This window comes from Pseudorasbora parva, chromosome 23 (genome assembly GCF_024679245.1).
Source record: "Pseudorasbora parva isolate DD20220531a chromosome 23, ASM2467924v1, whole genome shotgun sequence".
NCBI classification, from domain to species: Eukaryota; Metazoa; Chordata; class Actinopteri; order Cypriniformes; family Gobionidae; genus Pseudorasbora; species Pseudorasbora parva.
Window position 1 is genome coordinate 15,997,750 of NC_090194.1, and position 27,231 is coordinate 16,024,980.

General features: G+C 36.1%; 2 protein-coding genes across 6 annotated transcripts; one reads left to right on the forward strand and one right to left on the reverse strand.

Annotated features, from left to right (window-relative positions):
* The first annotated feature begins 153 nt into the window (after positions 1-153).
* LOC137062879 (uncharacterized protein KIAA1958) lies at positions 154-24,394 on the forward strand. 5 transcript variants are annotated; one of them, XM_067433818.1, is made up of 6 exons: positions 154-1,034; positions 3,329-4,385; positions 10,582-10,629; positions 11,550-11,669; positions 11,799-12,116; positions 14,372-15,137. In XM_067433818.1, exons 1-6 carry the CDS (start codon positions 1,029-1,031, stop codon positions 14,551-14,553), a joined length of 1,731 nt encoding a protein of 576 aa, XP_067289919.1. In that variant the 5' UTR covers positions 154-1,028; the 3' UTR covers positions 14,554-15,137. The 5 variants fall into 5 exon arrangements, with proteins under 5 accessions (XP_067289919.1, XP_067289920.1, XP_067289916.1 ...); XM_067433819.1 differs by lacking the exon at positions 10,582-10,629; XM_067433817.1 differs by lacking the exons at positions 10,582-10,629; positions 11,550-11,669; positions 11,799-12,116; positions 14,372-15,137 and adding exons at positions 19,213-19,392; positions 19,531-19,737; positions 20,797-21,637 and having other exon boundaries at positions 791-1,034.
* A 514-nt stretch (positions 24,395-24,908) lies between these two features.
* Positions 24,909-26,028, reverse strand: inip (ints3 and nabp interacting protein). Its single transcript, XM_067433526.1, has 4 exons — positions 25,838-26,028; positions 25,452-25,548; positions 25,206-25,296; positions 24,909-25,116 (listed from the first exon to the last, which is right to left on the reverse strand). Exons 1-4 carry the CDS (start codon positions 25,860-25,862, stop codon positions 25,021-25,023), a joined length of 309 nt encoding a protein of 102 aa, XP_067289627.1. The 5' UTR covers positions 25,863-26,028; the 3' UTR covers positions 24,909-25,020.
* Between the last annotated feature and the right edge of the window lie 1,203 nt (positions 26,029-27,231).

Below are 27,231 nucleotides of genomic sequence, written 5' to 3' on the forward strand. Positions count from 1 at the left end.
ATTTTCTTCACTGCATGTTATTTAATAGTATTGTTATTGCAACATCATTCTAAAAAGCATAAATGACCATAGCTAATAACCATAGTTTCCACCAACATACCATAATGACTATATAGCTATGGTAAAACCATAATTAACCAATTAATCAAAGTAATATATATATATAGAAGCTAATGCAACAGTTTTTGAGAATCTGTTATTTCTATTCTTTCTTTTTTTCAGGTTCCAGTGGTTTTACTATCGTAATTCTAGTATTCTTTGCGGGATGGAGGTTAAATGCTAGCATTGACACTGATTATGTATTTTGATTTATCCTTCTTGAAAGTGGTTTTAGGAAGTCACTGGTTATAAAACCATTGTTTATAAGGCACAACTACAGTATAATTAAAGTACATATTATTGTGATATTTTTGACTTTGGCTCTTTGCCCTCACACCAACACTAAAATGACTGTCAGAAACAGCCTGTTATTTTAGATCCTATTGTAAAATGCATTTTAGTTTCCATTTATCTTACAAAACAGTCTCAAAGTATGTATGCTGGTTTTCATTTTTTTTTTTCCTTAACATCTTTAGAATAAATACAAAAAGAACAAAAAAGTAACTTCAATTCAATTTTTACACTTTTAATTTTGCTACGTCTTTGACTCTTTGGACGCATTTTAAACGTCAGATTAACGTTCAGATATTAACTTTATTTCGCCACTAGTGTATTGTTTAATGCATACATTGACGATCGGAAATATTTAGCGCTGTCATCTACAGTGTGTACGTTAATAAATTAAATACAAATACGTGTGCCCGCAAGTGCCTGCCATATCATATATCTTGGACACGTACTTCCGGTGGTAGCGGAAGTACCCGCTGCACGTCCATTAAAAGCTAAATTAATGGCTTTTGTATAAAATGCTCTCAAATTTTGAAGAACCGCGGAGAAATTGAGAGTTTGCTTTAACAAATGAGGTTTGATATCGAACGGAGAGCCAGCGAGCTGTTTACGTGAGTGGACATCGGAGTTGGTTCTCCCATATGAAGGTACATGATGCTTTTGTTGGGCTCTTTGTGTTTATGCAGATCATCAGACTCGTGGGCTCTGTGTCAAATCAAATCAGCTGTCTACAGACACAACATTTCTGGGGTATTTGTATCGTGTAATCGAATATATGCGTTATTAACGAGACTATGACCAACTGCTGTCGAGAGGCAGCGTGATCGGGATTCAGACAGCCGTATTGTTTTAAAACATAAACAGACCTCAATGGCTTCATGTGTCATAAACCTGATCACAACAGGGCTAATGTAGTAAACAATGGTTGTGGGCGGTGTTGTTGACAGGGGTGTGTCTTCAGGTTATTTCACTAATAAAAAAGTAATGATAAAAGTACCATGGTAATTCCACGTTTTTGTATAGTTTTTTAACATTTACCATGGCGATTCCATGCTATTCGTAGAAGTACCTTGGAATGCCATATTGTGGTAAACGAATATGCTAATCATTCAAAACCGTCACTATACCATAATGTCACTGTACTTTATTGTAAGTGACAAGCCAGTTACACACAAGTTTATTAATCTCTTGGATAACATAATATTGATATACTCGTGTTCACATGAGAAAATGCTTTTATTTTGCTTTTTTAATAAAAAAAGGTAATGTATTATTAATATTCATATTATTAAAATCTGTCATCATTTACTTATCCTCATGTCGTTCCAAACCTGCCTTTTGTTCATCTTCGAAAAAACAGATAAAGATATTTTAATGAAACCTGATTTCTGAACCATTCCATCATAACTTTGACACCTCAAAAATACATTCCTGAAGACATTTTAAAAGGAATTCTTATAAATGAATTGAATATTCATCCTTGCATTCTGAGGAGACACGATCACGTTAGATGATTAATACATTTACACATTAATCATCGCACATACATAGAATACAAAATATGGTTATTGAAACCTTTAACATTTATATATCTAAATACTTCAAACGGGCTGCTTAGAAATCTGACCCTTTTTATGTCGTCATATAAGTAAAATGGTTTGCTACAGTCTTATGTTGATTGTTTTGTTTATCTTGTGTAAAATGCAAATTATTTTCATTATCTATCTATCTATCTATCTATCTATCTATCTATCTATCTATCTATCTATCTATCTATCTATCTATAATATATATTATTCATTTGAATTTGATAATGTCACAATGTATTTGTAAGTGACTAGCCAATCATTTTTTTAATATGACAACTAATATTATCAACCTAACAATTTAAGATGAACGTGAAAAGATTAAATACATTTTTTTACATGAATATCTTAGTATTTGATATGTCACCCTTTGGCTTTAAAGCCATTACCAAAATGGAGATTAACTCTTAGTATTTTCTAAATGCATCTTAATGATCTTATTGTAAACATTAAGGAAATTAAATGGGCTGCAGCTGCCATTTCATGTTGACTTTAAATTTATAAGTTGATCATATACACACACAAAAAACATTTGTATTAAAATGAATTAATTTTATGAAGTGACCCCATAATATAACATTACTTTATTTTAAGGCACTAGCTGATCACACAAAATAATCTTGATATACAGATAAGTGTTCATGCTTTTATGTTTTATATATATATATATATATATATATATATATATATATATATATATATATATATATATATATATATATATATATAATTTTTTTTTTTACATGACAGTAGACAAAAATGTAATATGAATAACTTATAGAGTGCAACAGTTGCGTTCCTTAACATTTATTTTTCAATGTTAAGTGGTCTCTTATTTTTTTTTACATATGACTTTAATATTTTTAAATGCGTAGTTTTATATTTATCCATCGTTTTTAATTTGATGCTGTTCACAATGCTTCATGGATAGTAGTTCTTTCCCTCATTGACGCTGCACAGTCTGTCATTTTGTCTGATTTTCAAATACTTCTTTAATACAAATCAAAGTTTAGAAAATGTATGATTCACCTCGTAGCTGGTAGACATCATAACTTATAAAGCTTTAACGAAGACTTTTTTGTAATCCTTTTTTGAAAAAAATTTAAATGGAAAAATTAATGAAAAAAGTACTTCCAAAACCAGCGTTGTGAAAAAAAAAAGTGGGTGGGCACAGTTGCACTCTATTTGATGTTACACTTTTGTGTAAGTCAGAAATTTGGCATGAAATGAAAATTCACCCTATTTTCTTAATGCATCTTATAATGATTTTATGGAAGTAAAATGAGTTGCAACTGCCTTTTTGGTTGACTTTATCACATGCAACAAAAAAAATGAATACATTTTATCATCCCAAGGGGAGGAGGCTCAACATGGAGGACTGCTTGCACACTTCCTCCGACAACCTCGCTAAACTGGTGAAATGGGCCCACAGCCATGGAACGATCTGCACCTTAATCCCCAACCTAAAACACATGCTCAACGAGGGCTCTCATGGCACCCTGACGGCCCTGTGGGGCTGCAGTGCCGGCCACGCTTACCACTGGCCTCTCAATACCACCTGCAAAACGGGAAACAAGGAACGGATGTGCTATCAAGAAAGCCGAAGCATCAACACGGACAGTATGATTCAGGCAGCTGCCGTCATGCAAAACACCTCAGCAGAGCGCTTCCTCGGCAATGCCGGAAAAAACAAGGGGGGTTCCAGCCAAGGCGATTCCAGTCAGATCCACGACTCCTGCGACATCTCCAACTGCAGCGAACCTTCTGAGATGGACGACAACGGCGAGGAGTACAATAGCAACCTGTACGATATTGTCTGCGAGTCGTCGGCCACCGACGAAGACGGCGACTCCGAGTTCAACCACACTTCCAACGTCACACACCGGAAAAGAGCCGGCAAAGGACCAGGACCTGAAGACAGCACTGACCCGGTGTCGAAGAAAATCAAACAAGAGAGAGGTGAAGACTATTACAGTGTGGCCAACTCACAGATGCCTATCAGCTCGGAGGGGAACCGCTCTGCCGGAGGCGTTACACAGTCTCCAAAGCCAAACCTCCAGAACAGACCGTCATCTAGTTCTTCAATGTCCCAGAAGCCTTCCTCTGTAGATGGTGATTCCATGGCGGTGTCCTCGTCACCATTGGACAACTCCCCTACGTCCATGGTTAAACCCTTGCGTGCACCTTTCCATGTTACTCAGAACAAAATGCACATGAACTCGAACCCAGCATGCAGTCAAAGTTTGCCAGCCGTTCCCCATTCTGGAAGGATTGATGCTATGGGGGTTCTACATCGGGACGAATATCCCAGGTCTTCTTTGTCCTACGGAGAGGCTTCGCTTGGTGTAAACCCGGAAATGGATCTTCTAGCAACGCAGGCACTTAGTACAGAAGTTAGAGCAGACAACACAGGTAAAGACCTTTATCTACAAAAAATGTCTTTTAAGTTTGTGGTGAGGAATGGTTGAGAATGTTGTTGTCATCACACTTAAAGGGTTTGTTCACCCAAAAATGAAAATTCTGTCAATAATTACTTACCCTTGTTCGACACCCGTAAGACCTCCATTCATCTTCGGAACACAAATGAAGATATTTTTGTTGAAATAAAACATGTTTACTTCAATTTACTTCCCGGCAGTAAACATGTTTTATTCTGCTGTAAAGTTGGGCATTTTAACATGAGGCTCAATCAGATTCTGCTCCCTTCTGGTGCCTGTCCCTAGTGGCCAGTCGATGAATTGCAGTATAAGTTGCTTCCGTATTGGCTTCAAGAGAAACTGGGCGAGGTTGTCGCTTGGTTGAACCTGAAGGCTATGGAAGAGGCTGACATTCTGACCAATTATATCACACTGATCCAGTAGACCAGGGCTATTCAAATCTTACCCTGGAGGGCCAATGCAGTGCAGAGTTTAGCTCAAACCTTAATCAAGCACACCTGAACATGCTAATCAATGTCTCTAGGATCATTAGAAAATCACAGGTGGGTGTGTTTGATCAGGGTTGGAGCTAAACTCTGCAGTGCATTGGCCCTCCAGGGTAAGATTTGAATAGCCCTGCAGTAGACCAATCAGAGCACATTGTGCTTTTCTGAAGGAGGGACTTCATAGAGACAGGAACTAAACAGAGCGTTACTGACAGACTGGGAAGAGAGGTGTTGCAACAATGCCAAATATGTGACAATCTATTTTAGTAGAGCTTTAAATAACAGAGGGTTTTAGTAGTTGCTGTTGCTGGGTCAGTTACATGACAATCGGAACCGTTGGTCCTATCTATTAATTTATTCAAAAAACAAATATTCCTAACAAATGCAATTCATATACAAGAATACACATGTAGGTGTGTTTTTAATTTCTGAATTAAAAATAATTTTAATGTGAATAAAAAGCATATGAAAGGGGACTAAAGTTAAAAATGCCAATGTAATGCAACTGTCCTAATAAAGGAAAAAAGCCTCTTTAAAATATTTAAATTCTTAACAAACCATAAAAGATTGTCTGACTAATTATTTCTCAGAAGAAGAAACATTTTTTTCAATAAAACTGCTTCATTTATTATTTGAAAAACATATCTCCACTCTAACAAAAATTATCAGTAAAACTGTTATTTTACTAAGTTGTTTACTATTATAGCTAAAAAAATAAAATAATACAAACTGTAAAAAAACCTAACTAAAATAAAAATAAAGCTAAATAGAAAAAAACTAAACAAATAAAATGAAAAAAGCACAACAATTACTAAATAACAAAATTTAAAAGAATTTAAAATAGTATTTATTAGCAAATAAAAGCAAATTTAAATTTTTAGTAATTGTTGTGCTTTTGTCATTTTATTTGTTTAGTTTTTTCTATTTAGCTTTATTTTTATTTTAGTTCGTTTTTTTTTTTAAGTTTGTATTTTTCAGTTTTTTAATTTTATATCAATCAACAACAACAATTTTTAAAGGATTAGTTCCCCCAAAAAGGAAAATTCTGTCATCAATTACTCGTAATTTCGTCGTTCCTGACACTTATTTCTGAAGGTCTGCAGGGGTGGTCCATAATGGTGGTACCTCATGACTCTGCAGCAGTGTTGTTTTTGTTAACTAAAACCATTAAAGGGTTAGATCACTCAAAAATGAAAATTATGTCATTAGTTTCTCCCCTCGTGTCCTTCCAAACCTGTAAGAGCTCTCTGACCCCTAATTAAAATAGTCTATGAGACTCCAGTGATGTAACCTTCATTTTATGAAGGCGACGAGAATACTTTTATTGTGTAAAAATAAAAAAAAGTTCAACAATTATCTCATCTGTGTCGGTCTCCTACGCTGTTGACATTGTAAACACAGTACAGTGCTTCTGAGTTCTGTGTCAGAACGGCAGCTCACCATTGGCCGATGCTGTTGACGTGAGAGCCACGACGCATGCGTGGTGATGCTGATGCAGCCAATGGGGAGCCTCTGTTCTTCCTTTCTGGGCCTTGAAAGAAGCAATTAAATAGCTGTCTATGGAGGGGTCAGAAAGCTCTCGGATTTCATTAAAAGTATCTTCATTGGTCTTCTAGGTTTAGAATGACATGAGGGGAGTAATTAATGACAGAATTTTAATTTCGGGTGAATTAACCCTTTAATAGTTTAAGTTAACAATAACAACAATGCTGCAGAGTCATGAGGTTACCAACATACAGAAAAACCTAAAGGAAATGATATCATCGACCCCTGCAGACCTTCATAACTGTGTGTCAAGGACAGTTAATTTCCTAAAATGTCAGGTTATTTGACATTTTTATGACATGGCAAGGTTAGTAGATAAATGACTATTGGATTGACATTTTGTTATCTAAAGCAATTGCATACAATACTTGTACAGTGATTGAATCCATTTTATTCTTATGAGTGTCTGTTGAACCTTTGTGTGCTTGAAATGAACATAAAACCACTTGATGATCTCATAGTGACCATGCGGGTGCTATAAAGGTAGTAAAAAGGGAAATTGCAATATTGCTTAATAAATCAGAGCTTCCGAAGCAAAGCAAAAGCAGCACCTCTTCAAGTGTACATTCAGTTTGCTTTGAACATTGCTTAATGCAAATTGAATGGTTCTGCATAATTATTTAATCAGGAAAGCCACCTTTGTGCCCTAACCGCAACCACACACCCAGTGAATAACGGAAACGTCTTAAATAGCCTGAACAAAAATCCATACTTATAATGCACTTGCATAGAAATCCCAAACAAACACAAAAGGTTAGTACATTCTAAATGTATTTCTGTGAGTGCTGTGCGTGTGATATTTGTGTGCGAGTCTGTGGGTGGAGTGCTGGCTTTATATTGATCTTCTTAATTACTTTTATGACGTTGTCTCAGTCAAGGCCATAAATTAGATTTATCACACCGCAGAAGTGTTATCCAACACTACACAATTGACATGATGAAACTCACTGGGTGTTGCTTCAACCCTAGATGCAATTCAAGCATGGCCAAAAAAAAGCTGTGTTTAAGGAATGGTATGGGCTAGGAATGAAAACTGCCTACATATTTTCTTTAAAAAGGAAAGAGTGACCAAGGTACCATTCATACAGAACACATTTTTCCATTTCACTGCGCTAATCCATTGTTTTTTTCAGTGTAAACAAAAGCTAGATGGAGATTTGGCACTCAAGTAAAAAGAAGTTCAACTTAAAAAAATATATATTTTTTAACACTGACCAGTGTTTTGCATTTTAACTGCAAAAACACATTCTGTGTCAACCAGCCCTTAGGAAACGAAAAATGTTACATTTCTTTTTTTATCTAGTGGAAATATTTGGTAATGCGCCCAAACAAAATCTTACTGAAACCTAATTTTTTGAGATATCAGCCTTAAATTTGGAACACAAATTGTTTTTTTAAACTTCTATAATTTTAAGTTAGCTTTTTCCCCCCACTTTTTTTTTTTCTCTTCAGCAATAATCTGCCACGTTTCATCTTTAAAAAGAGACCATACTTCAGTATGTTCAAGATTTATGACTGTTGGAATTGTAATTTTCAGGTCTATGTTCAAAAAGTGAATAAATGGATTGTTACTACTGCATGAATATAATTAAGGGTAACACTTTATTTTAAGGTGACAGTTACATATAACATGTACTTACTACAGTTATAACAGTAAATTATGCATAATTACATGTAATAACCCTAAACCAAACCCTAACCATAACTCTATAGTAAGTACATGTAATAAATTAATTTTACTCAGTACTTATTTGAATAAATACAAAGCAACTACGTCACATAAAGTGTAACCTAACTTAGTACTGAAAATCCCCTAAAAATATAAAATATTACATAAAAATGTAACTAAAATATAGTATGTTAATTTCATTAAAAAAATAGAAATGTAATTTCTACACAAAAAAACACAAGACGGTGACGGCTGTTTTTTTTTTTTTTTTTAGAACTGTGTAATGGAACAACGTGTTCTGTTTGAACCAGCCTTATAAAACAACTTAATGAATGCAGCATGTAAGCACTGCTTTTGCAAAACACAAACCTTTTTTTTCTTTTTTCTTTTTTACATGTACCTTTAAAGTAGGCTTATTTATCCAACAAAATTATTTACATCAAACTTAAGAATGGAGACAAAATTGAAAGGGAGTGTATAGAATCTAGAGGTCGACCGATTCATCTGATTTGCCTATTAATCTGCATCTAGCTGATTGGTGGAACAATCGGTTATCGTCAAAAATCAATACCGATAGTTTTTCCGGTTTGCGTCCATTGTGGGAGCGGCTGAGAAGGCTGCTGTCATTACACAGTAATTACTGCTGTGGCTGCTGTCATTACACAACGCTAATATTAGCAGCAACGGTTACCTCAAGCATTTAAAACGATGTAACTGAGAAACTTTTTTTGATGTAAGAAACTGTATCATGCATCCAACAGAAATATAAACGCATTAGACATCACTACATATGTTGTTATTTTGATAAGAAAACCGTTGTTCTAAAAAAGCGAACTGTTTGGATTTATATGAAATGATAACACTTAATATAATACAATAATATTCAATTTGTAACATTAAGTAAGGTTAATAAATGCTGTAGAAGTATTATTCATTGTTAGTTTTATCTGTTAACCTTTTTTATGCACTATGAACTAACATGAATGATTAAGGTACAATTGTATTGCAGGGGATTTGCAGTCTGTTACCTGACATTTACATACATGTTTCTAGGTTATAGATAAAGAAACATTTATTTTAATATTTTAATGTGTTAGTTATTTTCTGTAGAATTTTTTTTCTGTTAGAACTCATTTTAATATTTTCATATTTACATATGAAATTTAACACATTTTCATGGTTCAGTACTTTTTAAAATTTCTTGTAATAAAGTTCAGCACTGCTTTTTTACCTGTTATTTTATGTTTTATTATTATATTTTAATCTAGTATCTTTTTAAAAACTATCAGTTGATTAATTGGTTATCGGCAAGCGAGGTCCAACCTATCTATTGGTATCGGTAAAATCCACTATCGGTCGACCTCTAATAGAAACTGAGTTAGCAAAGATTTTGTGATCTATTCATAACTAATTTCTGATTCATAACGTTTGAAACAGATTTACAGCGATATACTGTTAACAAGTATCCTGATGCCGTCCACGCTGATGAGAGCAACGTTTAACTGAATGTAAATATGTGCTGTATGCTTTCTTCTAAATAATAAAAGAAACAGAAAACAGAAAATAATGGTGGTGAGAAAACAACAGTAAAGAAAGCATCTAAAATTCTAATTCAGATGAATGCATGCAGCACAGGACCAAAGACAGGTAAACAAATGTAAAAATGTGACCTAAAAAGGACAGAAGCTCAAGCATACCTATTTTTTCTCGTCATAGGAGCAATGTTACCCATCAGAGTTCGGTACAGGCATCAGAACTATGTCTCCTCACAGCAGTTCTTCATTTGTGTGTGTGACAGTTTTTAGTGAGTTCTCAGCTTTTCAAAATACTATCATGTGTAGACTTCGCTCATTCAACACACGCTTTTAGCCCAGCACACAGCATTGTTTTGGATGTTCGTTATTAAGGGTTTTTTTTTCATCGAGACCAAACGAACCAAACCAAAAAGTTAATTAAACTGAATTATTTTTTGAGTTTGGGGCCAGTGCCCCTAGATAACAAGAAATCAAGAGCAATATTTGCGATGCAGTTTCTTTTTGTCATTTGTAAGATAAAATCCCATTTTCAGGGAAGTGGGTATCTCTCAACATGGCATTATGAATGAATTCAATATCACACAGGCAATTCTTTGGTCTTAGTAAGCTAGTTAATGAGATCGCGTCCTCTCCCATTCTGCAATAAGGCATTAAGCTGTTTTCCCAAGAGACTCTGGGGATATTTGACATTTCAGTCAAGATGGAAATGGATGATGCTGTTATTTCTTTAACTCCAAATAAACCGAACGAAAATAACAGGTGAGTTTTCTTGACACTTTCTCTCTTTACTGAGAGGAAAATGGATGTCAGTAGATTTAATGTTGTTAAAGTGTGATTATGAGTATGTGTTTTATCATAAGCATGCATTTAAAAATGCTCAAAAGATAATATTCCTATCTCTTTTGCGGACAAACTATAATTTTATTCTGTTTACAGGTTCACACGAGAAGATGGATTATGCTGTGATTTTGAAAGCCCTCCATGGTTAGTTTTTTTGTGCAAGAACTTGTTACGATCCAAAAGTATTGCTGTTTTATATTATATAACTATATTAATGAGTAGATCCCATAAAAACCTGTCAATAACATGTCCAGCTCATATTTACCCAACATTTAAAACAAATAAGAAATTGTATTTTGCATAAACTATTTTAAGAACCTCAATGATTTTTTTTTGTTGCAATGTGACATTTTCAAGTAAGCACATGCCCTCACATTTCCAGCATGCTTATTAAAGTGTAACAATAAATCCCATTTTCGGTTCTAATATCAATCAATCAACTTTATTTATATAGCGTCTTTTACAATGACGATTGTTTCAAAGCAACTTCACAGTGTTAAACAGGACAATATTGCAACACAATTTGATTTATATATATGTTGAACTGGATGTAATTTTTGCTGATTACCCAAATAAAATAGGTTTACTTTAAATCAGTAAAACATTACTGTTATAATAATTATATTTTTGTTTTTGTTTTGAGAATTGTTTGAAATAAGATCTGAATTTGAGGGAAATGTAATTATTTTGCATAAAATTAATGTCACAATGCAAACAGTCTTGGTTCTTTTGAGGGCAATATATCTAGTTCCTATTGACCGGTTTTGTGAGATTCACTCTACGCTAGTATAATTTTTCCTCTGTATTTATTTTTTATAATGGATGGATTTGCATGAGGCAAAATAATTTGGAGGAAACTTTGCATCATGGCAAATAAAATAAAATTTCTCTGATGAAAATGCCTTTATTGTCTGTGGACTTCCCAATTGTATGAACTGTGATGTTGTGTGGGGAAATGCGTTTGGTTCGAAGTGTTGTGCTTTGCGTTTCTGCCAGCTGATTGCAATAGAATGATCGGGAGGGAAGTTCATCCGCTTCTAAAACGCTTATTTGATGTATTACAGAGCATCTGGTTCCTGCTGCACACAGTTCAGAAGAGCAGTTCTGCCCATCAGATCTCAGTCCAAACAGTGAGAGGTATTTTGAAGAGAGAAAACACCTGGAAGAGTTTATAACAAGCATAGGTGAGCTGGCAGTCCAATAAAAATGCACATCAGTAGGAAATTCAACCTCAACTATATAAGTTGAATGTAATTGTGATTGATTGCACCATCGGTTATGTCAACGGGTACATTCTTTTTAATGTATTGCAGATACTATAACCCTACAAAACCTGCAGACAGTCATTGATCGGATCCTCGTCTTTCACGAGCGAACGCAGATGCCTCTGTCCAGTCCAGCCAGACTGGGAGAGCAGGAGTTGTTTCCAGGAAGCGGACTCTACCTGCCACACTACAAACTGGCATCCATGCTGCAGGAGTCACGGCAGGACAGCATGAGACTCTTCCACCTGCTGTTCGAACACTTCTTCAGCGAGGAGGATCTTAACGGGGCGGTCGCTTTTGGGAAGAGGGGAAAAGTACCTGACGGCAAAAAGATCCTGGACAGAAGAAGAGTGGATGGGATTATGTGTGAGTATTTGAGATGGGACCGTCCACTCTTACTGATGATTTAGGGCTGAGGGATGTATACTAACATATAAAAGTTTTTCAAAATAAAGTGAATCAAAAAAGACAATAACATGACAAAATTAGTTTTTTAAATAAATGCTGTTCTTTTGAACTTTCTATTATATAAAATATAAAGTGACAATGAAGACTGGAGTAATGATGCTGAAAATTCAGCTTTGATCACAGGAATAATTTACATTTTACAATATATTCACATAGAAAAGTCATTTTAAATTGTAAAAATATTTCACATTATTAATGTTTATAATAATAAGTATATTTTACTGTAATTTGGATCAAATCAATGCAGACTTATCCTAAACTTTTTAATGATACTGTAGCCAAAACGTTTTCAGCTTTGTGTGTGTGTGTGTGTATATATGTGTGTGTATATATATGTGTGTGTATATGTATGTATGTATGTATGTATGTATATATATATATATGTGTGTGTGTATATATATATATATATATATATATATATATATATATATATATATATATATATATATATATATATATATATATATATATATATATATATATATAATACACTCACCTAAAGGATTATTAGGAACACCATACTAATACTGTGTTTGACCCCCTTTCACCTCAGAATTGCCTTAATTCTATGTGGCGTTGATTCAAGAAGGTGCTGAAAGCATTCTTTAGAAATGTTGGCCCATATTGATAGGATAGCATCTTGCAGTTGATGGAGATTTGTGGGATGCACATCCAGGGCACGAAGCGCCTGTTCCACCACATCCCAAAGATGCTCTATTGGGTTGAGATCTGGAGACTGTGAGGGGCCATTTTAGTACACTGAACTCATTGTCATGTTCAAGAAACCAATTTAAAATTATTTGAGCTTTGCGACATGGTGCATTATCCTGCTGGAAGTAGCCATCAGAGGATGGGTACATGGTGTTCATAAAGGGATGGACATGGTCAGAAACAATGCTCAGGTAGGCCGTGGCATTTAAACAATGCCCAGTTGGCACTAAGGGGCCTAAAGTGTGCCAAGAAAACTTCCCCTACACCATTACACCACCACCACCAGCCTGCACAGTGGTAACAAGGCATAATGGATCCATGTTCTCATTCTGTTTACACCAAATTCTGACTCTACCATCTGAATGTCTTAATAGAAATCGAGACTCATCAGACCAGGCAACATTTTTCTAGTCTTCAACTGTCCAATTTTGGTGAGCTTGTGCAAATTGTAGCCTCTTTTTCCTATTTGTAGTGGAGATGAGTGGTACCCGGTGGGGTCTTCTGCTGTTGTAGCCTATCCGCCTCAAGGTTGTGCGTGTTGTGGCTTCACAAATGCTTTTCTGCATACTTTGGTTGTATCAGCTTGAATCAGTCGGCCCATTCTCCTCTGACCTCTGGCATCAACAAGGCCTTTTCGCCCAAAGGACTGCCGCATACTGGATGTTTTTCCTTTTTCACCATTCTTTGTAAACCCTAGAAATGGTTTTGTGTGAAAATCCCAGTAACTGAGCCGATTGTAAAATACTCAGTGTCTGGCACCAACAACCATGCCACATTCAAAATTGCTTAAATCACCTTTTTTTTCCCATTATGTCATTCAGTTTGGAGTTCAGGAGATTGTCTTGACCAGGACCACAACCTTAAATCCGACTGCCATGTGATTGGTTGATTAGATAATTGAATTAATGAGAAATTGAACCGGTGTTCCTAATATTCCTATATGTGTGTTTATATATATGTATCTGCAATGTTTTCCCATAAACAGTGAAGGAAAAGTTCTATTATTTTTTCTATTATCAAATTACACTGATATAACTGCACAATGGCTATAAACAGTAATATTTACATAATTATATTTAGATTTTTCATATTTTTCATTATGTTATACATTTGGAATGCCATATGGCATTGATATTTTTAAGTGGTGACACAAATGCATAATTTCATCATGAGTCAAGAATCATTTCATTGAAACTGACTGATTGTAAATAAACAAATACATGTATTTATTTGTTTATTTTTGACAATTTTTGCTATTAAAACATAGCATTAAATATTACTTAAAATAACATTACTTAAATTTGAATAAAAAGTGCATATAAAACATTAGAAACTTTATATTGTGACTATCGTTAGTCTCAGAGCCTTCATTAATCCAACATTTGTTTTTTCAAATTTCCTAAAATGTTTTAAATTAAAAATGATTTTTTTTTCTCTCATAGCATATGTTCTGCGTTGTTCTACTATAGACGGATGGACACCTGTGGAATCATCCAAGCTGAAGAAGGCCTGTATTAATAAGTGCAGGCTTCGAATCGGTCAGAAAAAGAAGCAAGAATCTTCTCAAGAGTCCTTTATTTTTTGTGACGAACAATCAGGCAAAAATGACCCTTCGTATATTTAATTGCTGATCCCCAAAAATATCCATTCACAGGCAAATGCTATTATAGAGTTGAAAGGAAACACTGTTTTTCCCAGTGATGGAATGGAAGCTGCCGATCGGTGTCTTGGACATGAACGATTCAGTTTAGAATCGTTACAAGCGGATTGAGTTCAGCTACAGCACTAAAAGATGAAAGATTCACAGTCAGACAAACAAACTATTTCCATTTCTTTCGTTTCATCAAAACCAACATTATCTATACTGTGATAGTTACTGACTATTGACTCGTTTAGTCAACACAAACCTGTTTATAATAACTTTAGAATAGTCTAGTGCTTATTCATGTTAGTCATGTAGCATTGTAGCAACCAAAACAAAATATTTTTAGTTTTGTCAAACCATTTTGATGGGTTTTACTCATACCGGATATTTTTCAATATAAAAATGTGAATTATCACCATATCAGAACCAGCTTAAACTTTATTTTATTGCCTTTTTTCTTCCTTTTTCCTCTGATTCATCATTCTACATCCCACTAAATTGATGATAGCCTCATTACATGCTTGTGCATGACTGACAGGAAATTTATTTAATACCTCCCCAAGAAGTATGTTTTGTACATTTGTAATTTTTACATAGGTCACTGCCTATCCACCTTATTTAGCTGTGTTCTGTGAATGTGTGAGACTTCCAGTTCATTAGCTGCTATAGATAAAGAACTAGAATAACAGTGCAGTAAACGGTAAAACTATTTGCGCTACAAACCAGTGTGCTCATAATTACGACAATACAGTAAAGGGGCTATATGATTTTTATCACTATGTATTTATCACTGTTTTTTGTGACAGCTTGTTGCGAAACTTAAAAAAAAACAAGACCTTCCCCGATTTCCTAGGTTGTTTATGAACGTATGTGGAATGATTTTATGTTAAGGACTGAAATGTTTTTGGCGGGAAAATCCAAACGATGTGACATTTACTTGCGGTCCGAGAGCCTCTCTTAAGTTCTATAACACATGAAATTAATGTTTACGTTCAGGATAATGCCGAAAGAGCTATTCTGTACAGAAATGTCAATGTATCATGCAAAGAGAAGGGTTTAATGAACCGTAATGAATATAGGGCCCTATTTTAATGATCTGAGCACATGGTCTGAAGCATATGGAGCAGGTGCACTTAGGGCATGTCTAAATCCACTTTTTCTAGTTTAATGATGGAAAAAACGGTCTGCGTGCCAGGCGCATGATCCAAAAGGGTTGTACTTAGTCTCTTAATGAGTATGGGTCTGTTTTGGGCATAACATGCAATAAACCAATCAGAGTCTCATCTCCCGTTCCCTTCATAAAGAAAGTCGGCTTTCACCATGGCGGATTCGCTATTTACATGGCAGAATTTGTGAACGGCAAGACCGAACGCTTCTCCAGAGAGGAATCCTTTTATTTTTAATATTTAAAAATGTTTGTGTGCTGCTGCGTGGCATTATGTGTGTAATAAGCAGAGTGTATGCGCGTTGTGCACCCGCCTATAAGCGCATATTAGTAATGTATCCTTTAAACATCACAAAAATACTGCCGTTTTCAGTTCATGCCTTTGAAAGCTTAACTTTCTTAGGAATTAATTTGAGAAGTTGAGAACACTTACTTTGCTCCGCCAGCCGCACCGTTTATATGAATGCCTGCAGCTGCGAGCTGAGCTGTGAGTGCGATCTCCCATCCCCCATGCTCGGGTTGAAAACGTGGAAATAGCTCCCTCTGCTGGCTGTAGTCTTTAGCCTCTGGCAAAAAATTCCTCCGATAACGCAAATTGACGATATTTGCGTCATCGGAGGAATTTTTCCAGAGATAAAATGCATAAACCTCTTTTCTCAGGGGATTATGAGGGGAGAAAGCAAAATCATTCGAATATACTCCAGGGTTTCTACTGATTTCACTGAAGTAACCCTTTAAACAACGTGTCGCTGGACGTGAGAATTATAACTGTGTCAGGCAAAAAAAACACGCATCATGCCCGGTTTATGATAGGACCCTTACTCTCACATAGCCATATCTATATAGTCTGAAGTCTCAGATATACTTAAAATTACAATGATAACACAGTTTGATTATAATCACCTCATTTGTCAACATGATGCCGGTGAATTACAGAGGTGGTGCAAACATATCCACATCGCTATGATCAGATGCTTTCTTAACTGCTGTTTTCTCACAGTTGCTATTTGTTGTGTGTTTTTGTTACTGAGAGGAGAGTGCACAGCACTTTACATATTCATCTGGATGTTGGTATGGATGTCCGTTAGTATATCACTTCAAACTTCTTTTTACTGCTAAGCAAAGAAGGAAAATAACTTTGCCATCAGTCCCTTGTGAATTACGCGTGCTCGAGTACGATCATGAGCCATAAGTTGCTGACTGCAGTTCACTTTACAACCACCAGTGTCACTAATAACAAGGGTTTTTGAATTCTAAATACAGCCCCTTTAAAAATATGCTAAGTAATAACAGTTTGCAATATCAAGCGGCTTAATGAGCAGTTTTGTACAGCTAAATATAACTTGAAGCCGATGAGAACGGAAGTCTCAACACATTCAATTTACAAATGGCTGCAGCCACTATGTCAAAAATAAGGTGGATTGGCCACTTTGCATATAAGAGCATATAAAATTACTGCCAGAAATGTGAGACTGTTTTTATTCAGTATAAACAACCAGAAAATTAACAATTTCTGTGTTAAAGATATTCCAAAACCTTTCTTACTGTCTGTGAGGTGCTGAAATGAGTCTATAGTGAAAAGGTCACTCAAGGGCTCACAAATTTCTGACATATAATGCCATTCTTTGGGTGGCATTAGTAAAGCAGGCTTTAAAACATTGAAAGCATCCGGAAGTTCAATCACCTTTCACAACCAAGTATTATGTTTCTTATGAACCTTAGTAGGTATATCACATTGTCTACAAATGTTCAATGTAAAAGAAAAAAAATTGACATTAGCATTTAGTATGGTTTTGAAAGGTCAATCTTTTCGTAAAGGTTAGGAAGTCTTCACCTGACCAGTTTCAAAAGTGTATTGTTTTTGTACCTACTTGATGCTGAACTTGTCCTTGCTATAGCACTTCTACAAAGACTGATGACTGATGTTTATTTTCAAGTGTGTAAATACTCAATCATCCTGGTGTGTCTTAAGTGGTCTTATTTGTCATTTTATTATGCGTTACAATAAAATCAATTACCAAATGTTGTCTGTGCTCCATTTTTGCCCTTTGAATACATTCTTATTAAATCAGTGTATTTTATGTCTTAATTTTGCTTTTACCAGTCTGTATCTGATTTGGTGGCATTCAATTGAGGTGGTGCGGTCTTAATAGTTTTTCTCCTATTAGACATTATCTGTTTTTTGTTATCGCATAATATATTTGAGGAGGTCATGGTAGAAGTAGCAGAAATAAGCATACTAAATGTAAAAACATTTTAAATAAATATAATAAAGATGATGACATAAATTTAAACTACAAAAGCAAAGAAATCTCCCCCTTAAAAATGGTAGTTATCAAGTAACAACAAATAACAACAAAATGATAAATGGCAATACTGGAAACCATGTTGGGGGTAGTATTACGACTAATGCAAGTTATGTAATCAGATTACTTTTTTTCAAGTAATGCATTATTTAGAATTTTACAACAAAATGTCTAAGTACGAATAAGTAACGTCAAGTTGGATTACTTACCATAAAAAGTAACTAAGTACCACCAGTTACTTTTTTAGGGAGTAAAGTAATATTGTAACATTACTTTTAAAAGTAACTTTCCTCAACACTGGAAAAAGAAGTGTCCTGAGATTACTGTATTGAAAATATATTTTGCACCCCTTTGTCAAGCTAAACGATATGCAAGTTTATGAGTTAAAAAGATCCTTTTCCTTTAATCATACTAAGCATCTCTATCTTTGTGCTGTGATAAAAATAAAAATGTTAGATTATATGCACTATACATTTACATGACATGTCAAATGGCACTGTGGTGTTAAAAATAGCAAGAATTGCCTATATACTATAACTTACTGTCTGCTAAAGGGCCGAAAATCAAATGGCTAAAAAAAAACTATCATGTAAACAGCAAGATGCCACATGAAATATGGAGGAATAAAAAATGTCTTGTGTAAATGGTTTCAAGGTCTACCACATATGTAGATAAATGTAGTTAATAGTGTATATAATTATTTGACATGTAATTAATTCAATTAAAATTTTGAATCAGCTGGCAGCCCTAAATGTTCACCACCAGCAACGTATTTCTCTTCTGTTCTCTAATTTATATTATTGCTCTGTTTTCTATGTTAAGTATTTAATTTTTTTTAATCAGATTTCAATGACTTAACGTTTATTTTTTTAGCACAAAAATAAACCATTTAGATAAATCTTTGGGTAACACTTTATTGTAAGGTGACGTAGTTACACGTTACTACATGCACTTACTATAGTAATAACAGTAAATGATGCATAATTACAAGTGACTAACCCTAAACCAACCCCTAAATGTAACTATAGTAAGTACATGTAGTTAATTAATATTACTCAGTACTTATTTAAGTGCAATGTAACTACGTCACCTTAAAATAAAGTGTAACCTATCTTTCCCGTGGTAGTAGGAACTCCTGAGGTAAAGCTTTGTTTCTATCTCAAACAGTATCTCCAGCTGTGTATGAAATAGAGAGACTGAAAACACTACTACATGCTGAGAGAAGCAAAAGTGAGTTGATGGGTGAAACCATCAGCAGCCTGAAACAAGACAAAGAGCTTCTGCAACAGGAACTCACTAAGAAGGCTGAGCTCATCTGTGACTTCCTACAAGAACAACTACGCCCAGGTGACTATTCCTTACAATCTACAATCGTATATTCCATTTCTAGAGAATAACTATTTTGCATGATATGAAGGGAAGCATGGAGAACAGAATGTAGGTTGTGACTTGGATAAGAACTGTCTTGTTTTCTCTGATTGGTAGATAAAAGAAGGACACTTCCTTCAAGTCAAATGGAGGCAGGCAGCTCGCATCAGATTATTTCCTCCATTCCTGAAGAGGGCGCTCCGTTTGACTCACCAGCCCTCTTCGACTCCTTTGAGGAAGTTGAGTTTCACCCACTGGACAGGCAAAGGACCATCAAGATTTCATCAAAGAGAAGCAGAGATGGCGAGAACACACGTGTCCGAAGTAAGTAATGATTTGATCCAAAGTTAACTAAGTTTAAGATCTCAAGGTCCACTTTCTTGCAGTTTTGCTCCAACCCTAATAAAACACATCTGAACAAGCTAATCTAGGTCTTGAGGATTACTAGGCTGCGTTTAGCTCCACTTTTAGACACACTGGTAAACTTCCCTAAGCACTTTCCCTCAGGGGAATCCCTGCCACCAAGCATGCATACATAAGCCCCGTTTCCACCAAAATTACCCAGAACAATTTGTCCCAGAAACTTTTTTCCCCCAGACCTGTTGCTGTCTGTGTTTCCATCAATATCTAAAGAACCGCAAAGATTTGTGACGCAGGGCTGTGCGTGACTTTCCGGTTCCCTCTGGATTTCATCCTCGGCATATAAGCCTAATAAAGCCTGACCTCGTCATCGGAACCTGTCGTTTTTAAAAAAAAACTTTGAATAGCAAACAGCTCACTGCAACAGACTTAAAAAATGGTGGCTGAAATAAAATGCTCCGTGAACTCAACCAATCAGCGTGTTCAGCACCCAAGTCCCACCCCCGAAAGTTCCTGTACTTTGAAAAAATACTACCTCGCGGGAAGGGATGTTTTGAGGGGAACATTTTTACCTGGAACTTCTTTTAGACCCTTGTCCCTGCGGTCGAAACACTCCACCCCAAAGCTATACATAAATACAGGCCTTTAGAATGGTTTGTAAAACAAATTTATCAAGGGGAAAAAAATAATAATAAATCAGCTCCATGTCAGATTCCAAGTGATCAAGGGCTTAGGGGATTCCATTTAAACACATTGCAAGGGTTCTGCCTGTAGTGGGCACTCCATTGGGTAACCAATGACTTACATCAGAGTAAACAAGTTAGCGAGGGAAGGGCATAAACAAAGCCCTAGAACGTTAAAGGCAGATGCGTTTGATCAAGGTTGGAGGTAAACTCTTCTGGAAAGTGGATCTCGGAGGCCAAAGTTGAGAACCTGTTCTAGATAATGAATAACATTGATTGATTTTGATTGTCATTCAAGTAAAATTTTGTTTCACTAAAGAAGGATGTTACTATTTTTCAGTGAAAAACGTTGTGGGTGTGATTGCTCGATATATGGCTGCACTTCAAGAGTTTCAACGTAGCGTATCCATGAAAGTGGCTTTTGACAGAGTCGGCGTAGACCGCAATACCATTTCCAGGACAGCAGCCATTGCCGAACTCAGTTTGGCGGCCCCTGAAGTCTTCCATGCCCTGCCTCCATGGGATGAGAAGGAAGAAACGCTGGCCCACTATGCAGTCAGATGCCGACAGGCCATGAATGACAGCATCAAAGCCAAGATTAAAAGCATGAAAGCAAAGGGGGATCTTTTACCAATTGTCAGCAAATAAAATGAGAAAATTCCATTTACCTTATCTGATTTAAAGTGGACATCAGACCACTCTTAAGTGAACACTTTGTATTTCTTCATCACATTTTGGCCTTGTTCTTCTTTCCTTTTTGCCATGATCCATCACAAAGTGAGTGATGTGTGGTTGTGGCAGCACACTTCTTGGAAACTTTCAATCAGTTGTTGTGATTGTTCTTGGCCAATTTGGCTTTTAAATGAAATAGTTGTTTCGTATGCCATGTATCAGTATAATTTTTCCTATCTAGTATTTACTTCAGTGTTAAACATTTGGTAAATAATGATAACTATTATTTTCTGACTACATCCTCACTTCCATTATAAACTACAGTGCATGATTTTACTTTTTGACTTGACACCTCTTCCTCTCTGAATACCAGATTAGTGTCATGTGACAAGATTGCCAGGGTGTAGACTGCAAAAAAGTGCTTAATGATGTTACACTGCATTGTATGAACCAGTAGGTTTAATGACTGTTATTGTGAAAAATAAATGGAAAATCACAATCTCAAACAACCTTTATGCTTGTGTACTTTGTTGGAAATATGCCATTATGTTGACATGGGATAACTCAAAAGGCAATCGATTCAATACAGAATCTGGGATTATAAATCTTTACATAAAAATTAGACAGTACCTGGGCAGATTTGCTGTTTGCTACCAACAATGGACCTCATATTTCATATGGCACAAATCAAAAGAACAGTTCATTTAATGGATTGAACCATAAAAAACTTTAAACGTTAAAATCCAGTGGACAAAACTGTATGTGTATCCCTCACAAAGAGATTTCCATGCATGTCAAATATGGCATCAATTAGTCCAAGGCCAATTGGGTTATTGTTTTCAAAGCAACAAAGTGTGTGACATATGAAAACACTACCTTCTTCCCTTTCAGCAGACATGGATGAGAGAGCATATCGAGAACAGAATGAGAAGACCATTCGCAGCACCCAAACAGCTCTACGCAACTTTCGGGACTTCCTGGTTTCTAAGTATCCAAATGAGACCAGAGAGATATACTTTATCCCCTGCCAAGAGTTGGACATCTACTTGGCCTCCTTCTTTGTGGATGCTCGCCAAAGGGATGGCTCGGAGTATGAGCCCAACAGCCTGGCCAACTATCAGTGTGGCCTGGAACGCTATCTAAAGGAGCACCGCTACGCCTACAGCATTACAAGAGACCGGGAGTTCCAGAGATCCCAAGATGCCCTCAAGCAAAAGCAGTTGGAGCTCAAGTTCAAAGGGAAAGGCAACAAACCCCACAAATCAATGAAGCTGACCCTTGCTGACGAGTTGCTCTTAAGGAAACGGGGGCTCCTGAGTCGCTTCAATCCTGAGGGTTTACTCAACCTGGTGTGGCTCAACAACACCAAGGCTTTTGGCCACTGCACAGGCTTCCATAGCTCCACACTCAAATGGGGCGATGTGCGCTTGCTCACCACAGAAACAGGACTAGAGTGTCTGGAGTGGACCTACCAGGATTTTAGTGACCCTAATGCCAGAAACAGAAGGTCCACAACTGAGTTCCGGATCTACGCTACCCCTCACGCTCCTCATACCTGCCCGGTGCAGGACTACAAGGACTTTGCTCAGCGCAGACCTCAAGCAATGCTCTTTGAAGATGCTCCCTTTTATCTGTCCATCAAGCCTGTGGTCAACCTGGCCGCCCTGCACTGGTACAACTGCCAAGCTCTGGGAAAGAACAAATTAGCAAAAATGGTGAAAACCATGTGTGAGAAAGGCAACATTCCAGGGAGAAAGACCAATTTCAGCGTTTACCAGAGTTGCAGCTCCTTGTCCGAAGCCCAGAGCAATCAGCTAGTCTTGATCTGCAATGACCTCAGGCAACAGGCTGCCCAGTCAGGGAGTTCCCATCCTGGCAGCACCAACTTTGTCATTGCTGGTTCTTTTGACTCTACTGACTCTGCTTAAACCAGAGGATAATTTTTTGAGCCACTAGTAGCACCAAATGGATCTGCTGTTTCCAAACAAGTTCCTCAAACACTTCGGTCTTCCATTTCTTTTGGACGAAGAGTTGTTCCCACTCCAAATGCACACCATTTGTTGAGCAAGAAGTTGATGTTTCAGACTGCTCAAACCAAGGATTCTAGGTTCTTATGATTAGGATGGTTCAGTTAGCCCCTGCTAAAAGATCTTTTCTATATAAAGTGCCATTTTTAATTTATTCATTTAAAATGAGCTGTGTATTCTGATACCTTTGTCTTTGCCATGTGACTTTTTGGAGGGCTCTTCAAAGCCTCAAATAGATTTGCCCCCGTCTGCTGCCTTTTAAGTCAGGATAGTTGCTTGTGAAGGTTCTTGTGGTTCCATCAGCCAGTCAGTGTTGTCAGCATGCCAGTTGAGTAATGTCACATGGCATTTGCAGCTCAGGTGATTGGATCAGGAGACAAATCTGTATCCATAACTGAGTGCCTAAGTGCAAAAATAGTGGGATTCAAGTTGTATACATACACTTGCACCAGCTGAGCAACTGGCATTTGAATAATTGGGAAATCAAATGGTTATCGCTCTCAAGGTATGGCTCAAATCAACCAAGGAGGGGTCCACTGTGTTTACACGCCTCAGAAAGTCAGTCTACAAATGGCACGTTAAGCTAGGACAGGAGTAAGTATTTTAACATTGATGAACACACGGCAGCTTTAAATTCAACTGTATGACTGACTTAGGCCATCTTGTTTTGTCTCAATGTTCTGTTCTATTGGTAAGCAAAGGCCTAATTGTTGTTTCTGTCAATGTGTATAAAACTATGTATAAAACTGTCTTTTGGTCATGTTTATATTATAATTACAGTTGTCTTACTGTGTGAAATGCAAAATATTCATTATCCAGTGCAGTATTAAATCAACTACATTACAAAGGCATTTTGGATGCCAATTTGATGTTTTTACTGTGTATGTCAACTATTATGCCAGTCCAGTTATTCCATACATGTCGTAGACATATGTAGTGGAACTAATCCTGCTAACTGTCATGTATTCCTGTCTTGGAAATGTTCTGTGTTAATGTAGCTGTTCTCTTAAATGGTAAGCACTTATCAGATATTACATTGTTAGATACTGTGTGTTAGATATATTACAGATATGTGCCTGTTCAACATGTGCCTGATATAACATTATTTATTCTTTAACATGCTAACATGTTCATTAGCTTATGAACAGAAATGGTTACAAATGAAGGTGTTTGAGGCATGAGAGAAATCAGCTGAGAAGCAAATATACTACCACGAATAAAGCAACCCTGTAAAATGAACGCCTATTTGTTTTTTTTCTTTCTGGTTCTCACATCTGTTTTAGGTTTTAAATTAAAAAAAAATCAAAACAATTTTTGTATTGCAGTATGTATTGTAAATTATTTTTTCATGTGCCTCTTAATCTTTAATGGAAAAAACTTCCCCTCCCTCTTCTATTCTCTTTTCTGATGACATGTTCACTGGAGTGAGGGCGGGGCAACATGATATCACTCATGTGATCCACCAATAGCAAACCACAACCATCCAATCAGGATGTGACGATAATTTCAACCAGAATAACAAAAAGTGTTAAATAAACATTGCCTACCATACGTGTTACTAATTGTAAAGTCCCACATTCTTCTACTAAACTAAAAAAAAAAAATTACTTTTACATTTCCAGTGGTTACTCCATACTACTTGCTTGAAATTACTCACAAAAAAAGGTTTTGCAGTTGGAATTATGCAGTATAGTCATGAAATTGTATTGGTCAATGGCAGTGGAATCATGTATTTAAAAATGATAACACAAAATTGGTTAATTTTTCTCCATTTTATTAAAAGAAATTCATGATAAATAAAAGTCACCTTGCATGTCCATGTCAGAGTAACACATTTTATCAAAACAGTCTTAGCTGAAGTTTATTTACTCCGGGTCAAGTCTTGGTAACACAGGCAGTATAAGGTTACCAAAGGAGGAATCCTGAGTGATGAAGAAGCCGGACGAGTGTGCATGTGCATGCTGAAACCAAACCAGAGAAAAATACTAATTTTATGGATATTATCAATAATAAACAAATACTTAAACTCTAAAAATGAAGCTTATGGTACCTGTAAAGCTGCTTTCTGCTGTGCTGCAATGTGCTGCTGCTCGGCCTGATCCCTGAACTCTTTATTTACTGCTGGTCTAGAGAGCGGAATGCTAGGAAAACACATTATATTGCATGCGTTATGACTTTCTGAGTGTATATATCTTACAAGACATACACTGGCTTAACAGAAGGATTCTTTAGAAAAAAATATTGCAAAATACAAAAAGTATTTTTACAGTGATGGTTTTTGAAACAGTAACGTTACCTGGCTCCTGGATTATTCATAGACTGACTCTGAATCAGGCGTCTCTTCTCCTTATCCAGCTCAGCTAGAATAGCAACCCTGTTTTTGTTTTGAAATCCTATCGAGGACAAGTGTAAATATAAAATAGTTAACATACAGCAAGCAAGCGAATACATTACATGTTCAATTCAGCATTTGAAGCCAATCTTATAAACACTGCGCGATAGTGACACGGCGACTAATTAAAGATGTATTTGTAAGTTTGATAGGCCTTATCACACTGTATAATTTAACTTGGTTATATTTAGGGAGTAACGATTAAAATGATTTAAACTGTAACGTTATGCATCATATATATCGAGCTTAATATCAGAACTGACAGTGGCAACTGATACAACAATATTTACCTTGTCCGGGCGGATTTGCGGCCATTTCGCTTTAAATCTAAATATTAAACAGAAGAAACTACTTCTAAAAATCTTCGTCAAAACAATAAACTGACCCTAAAAGGGATGCATTGATAAATAAGTCAACTCTCTTGTTTACTTCGGTAAGACCTTGTAGCGCTGCCTGCAACAGTTTGTGTGAACAGCGCCATCTGGAGTATTGGAGCACGTTTAGACCCTTAGACCAGTGGTTCTCAAACCTGTCCTGGGGACCCCTCACCACTGCACATTTTGCATGTCTCCCTCATCAGACACCCAATTCAAATCTTAGAGTCTCTACTAATGAGCTGATGATTTGAATCAGGTGTGTTTGATGAGGGAGACATGCAAAATGTGCGAATAAACGCGAACGACGTATATATTAGACATTTCAGAGCAAATACTAGCTAATATTACAAAAAAACATTTGGGGAACACAACATGGGTCTTTTTCTTTCTTAAAGGAATAGGTCACCCAAAAATGAATGTCATCTTTTACACACCCTCAAGTTGTTCTAAACCTGCATGAGTTTTTCTTGTGCTTAACACAAAGATGTTTTTTGGTCCCGATTGACTTCGATAGTATTTACTATATAAGTCATTTGGGACCAGCAACTGTTTGGTTACTCATAGTGATCAAAATATATTATTTTGTGTTTAACAGAACAGAGAAAAAAGGAGAGAAAAAAAAATGCATACAGGTTTAGAACACCTTGAGGGTGTGTAAATGATAACACTACATTCATTTTTGGGTGAACTATCCCTAATCAAAATCGATAGGCCTCGTAAATCTTATTTTTTTATGGAACAGGCCTACTGCAGAATTATAAATGATTTATCTATGCACATCATTCAATTTATTTTTGATGTGTCCTCTAATCTTTCATCAAAATAACTTCCCCTCCCTCTTGCAGCTCATCTCTTCTCTGATGATGTATTTACTGGCGCAAGGGCGGGACAAACATGTCAATCACATGGCATCAACCAATAGCAAACCACAACCATCCAATCAACAAAATTAAGTCCCGCCCTTATTTGTTTCTTGTAAGAACAGCAGGAAAGAAAAGACTATCACAACTTCTGTTTCATTATGACTTCAAATGCTTCATTTTTAGAGTTCATTATACATTGTAAATATAAGAAAATAACTGAAATATTTCAATGTCTCACAGCAAATGCAAATAGCCTAATATTATTAAAAATGTAATGTTTTTCTAATGCAAATGTTAAATTTATAAATGATGCAATGTTACTCAAAAAAATAGAGTAGAATATTTTTAGCGACTTTATTATTGGTCAGCATAATTATGCTTTTATTTCAAGTGTTAAAGTTCTCTCATCACTCTTTTATGAGGCAGAACAATGGATTGAAAATG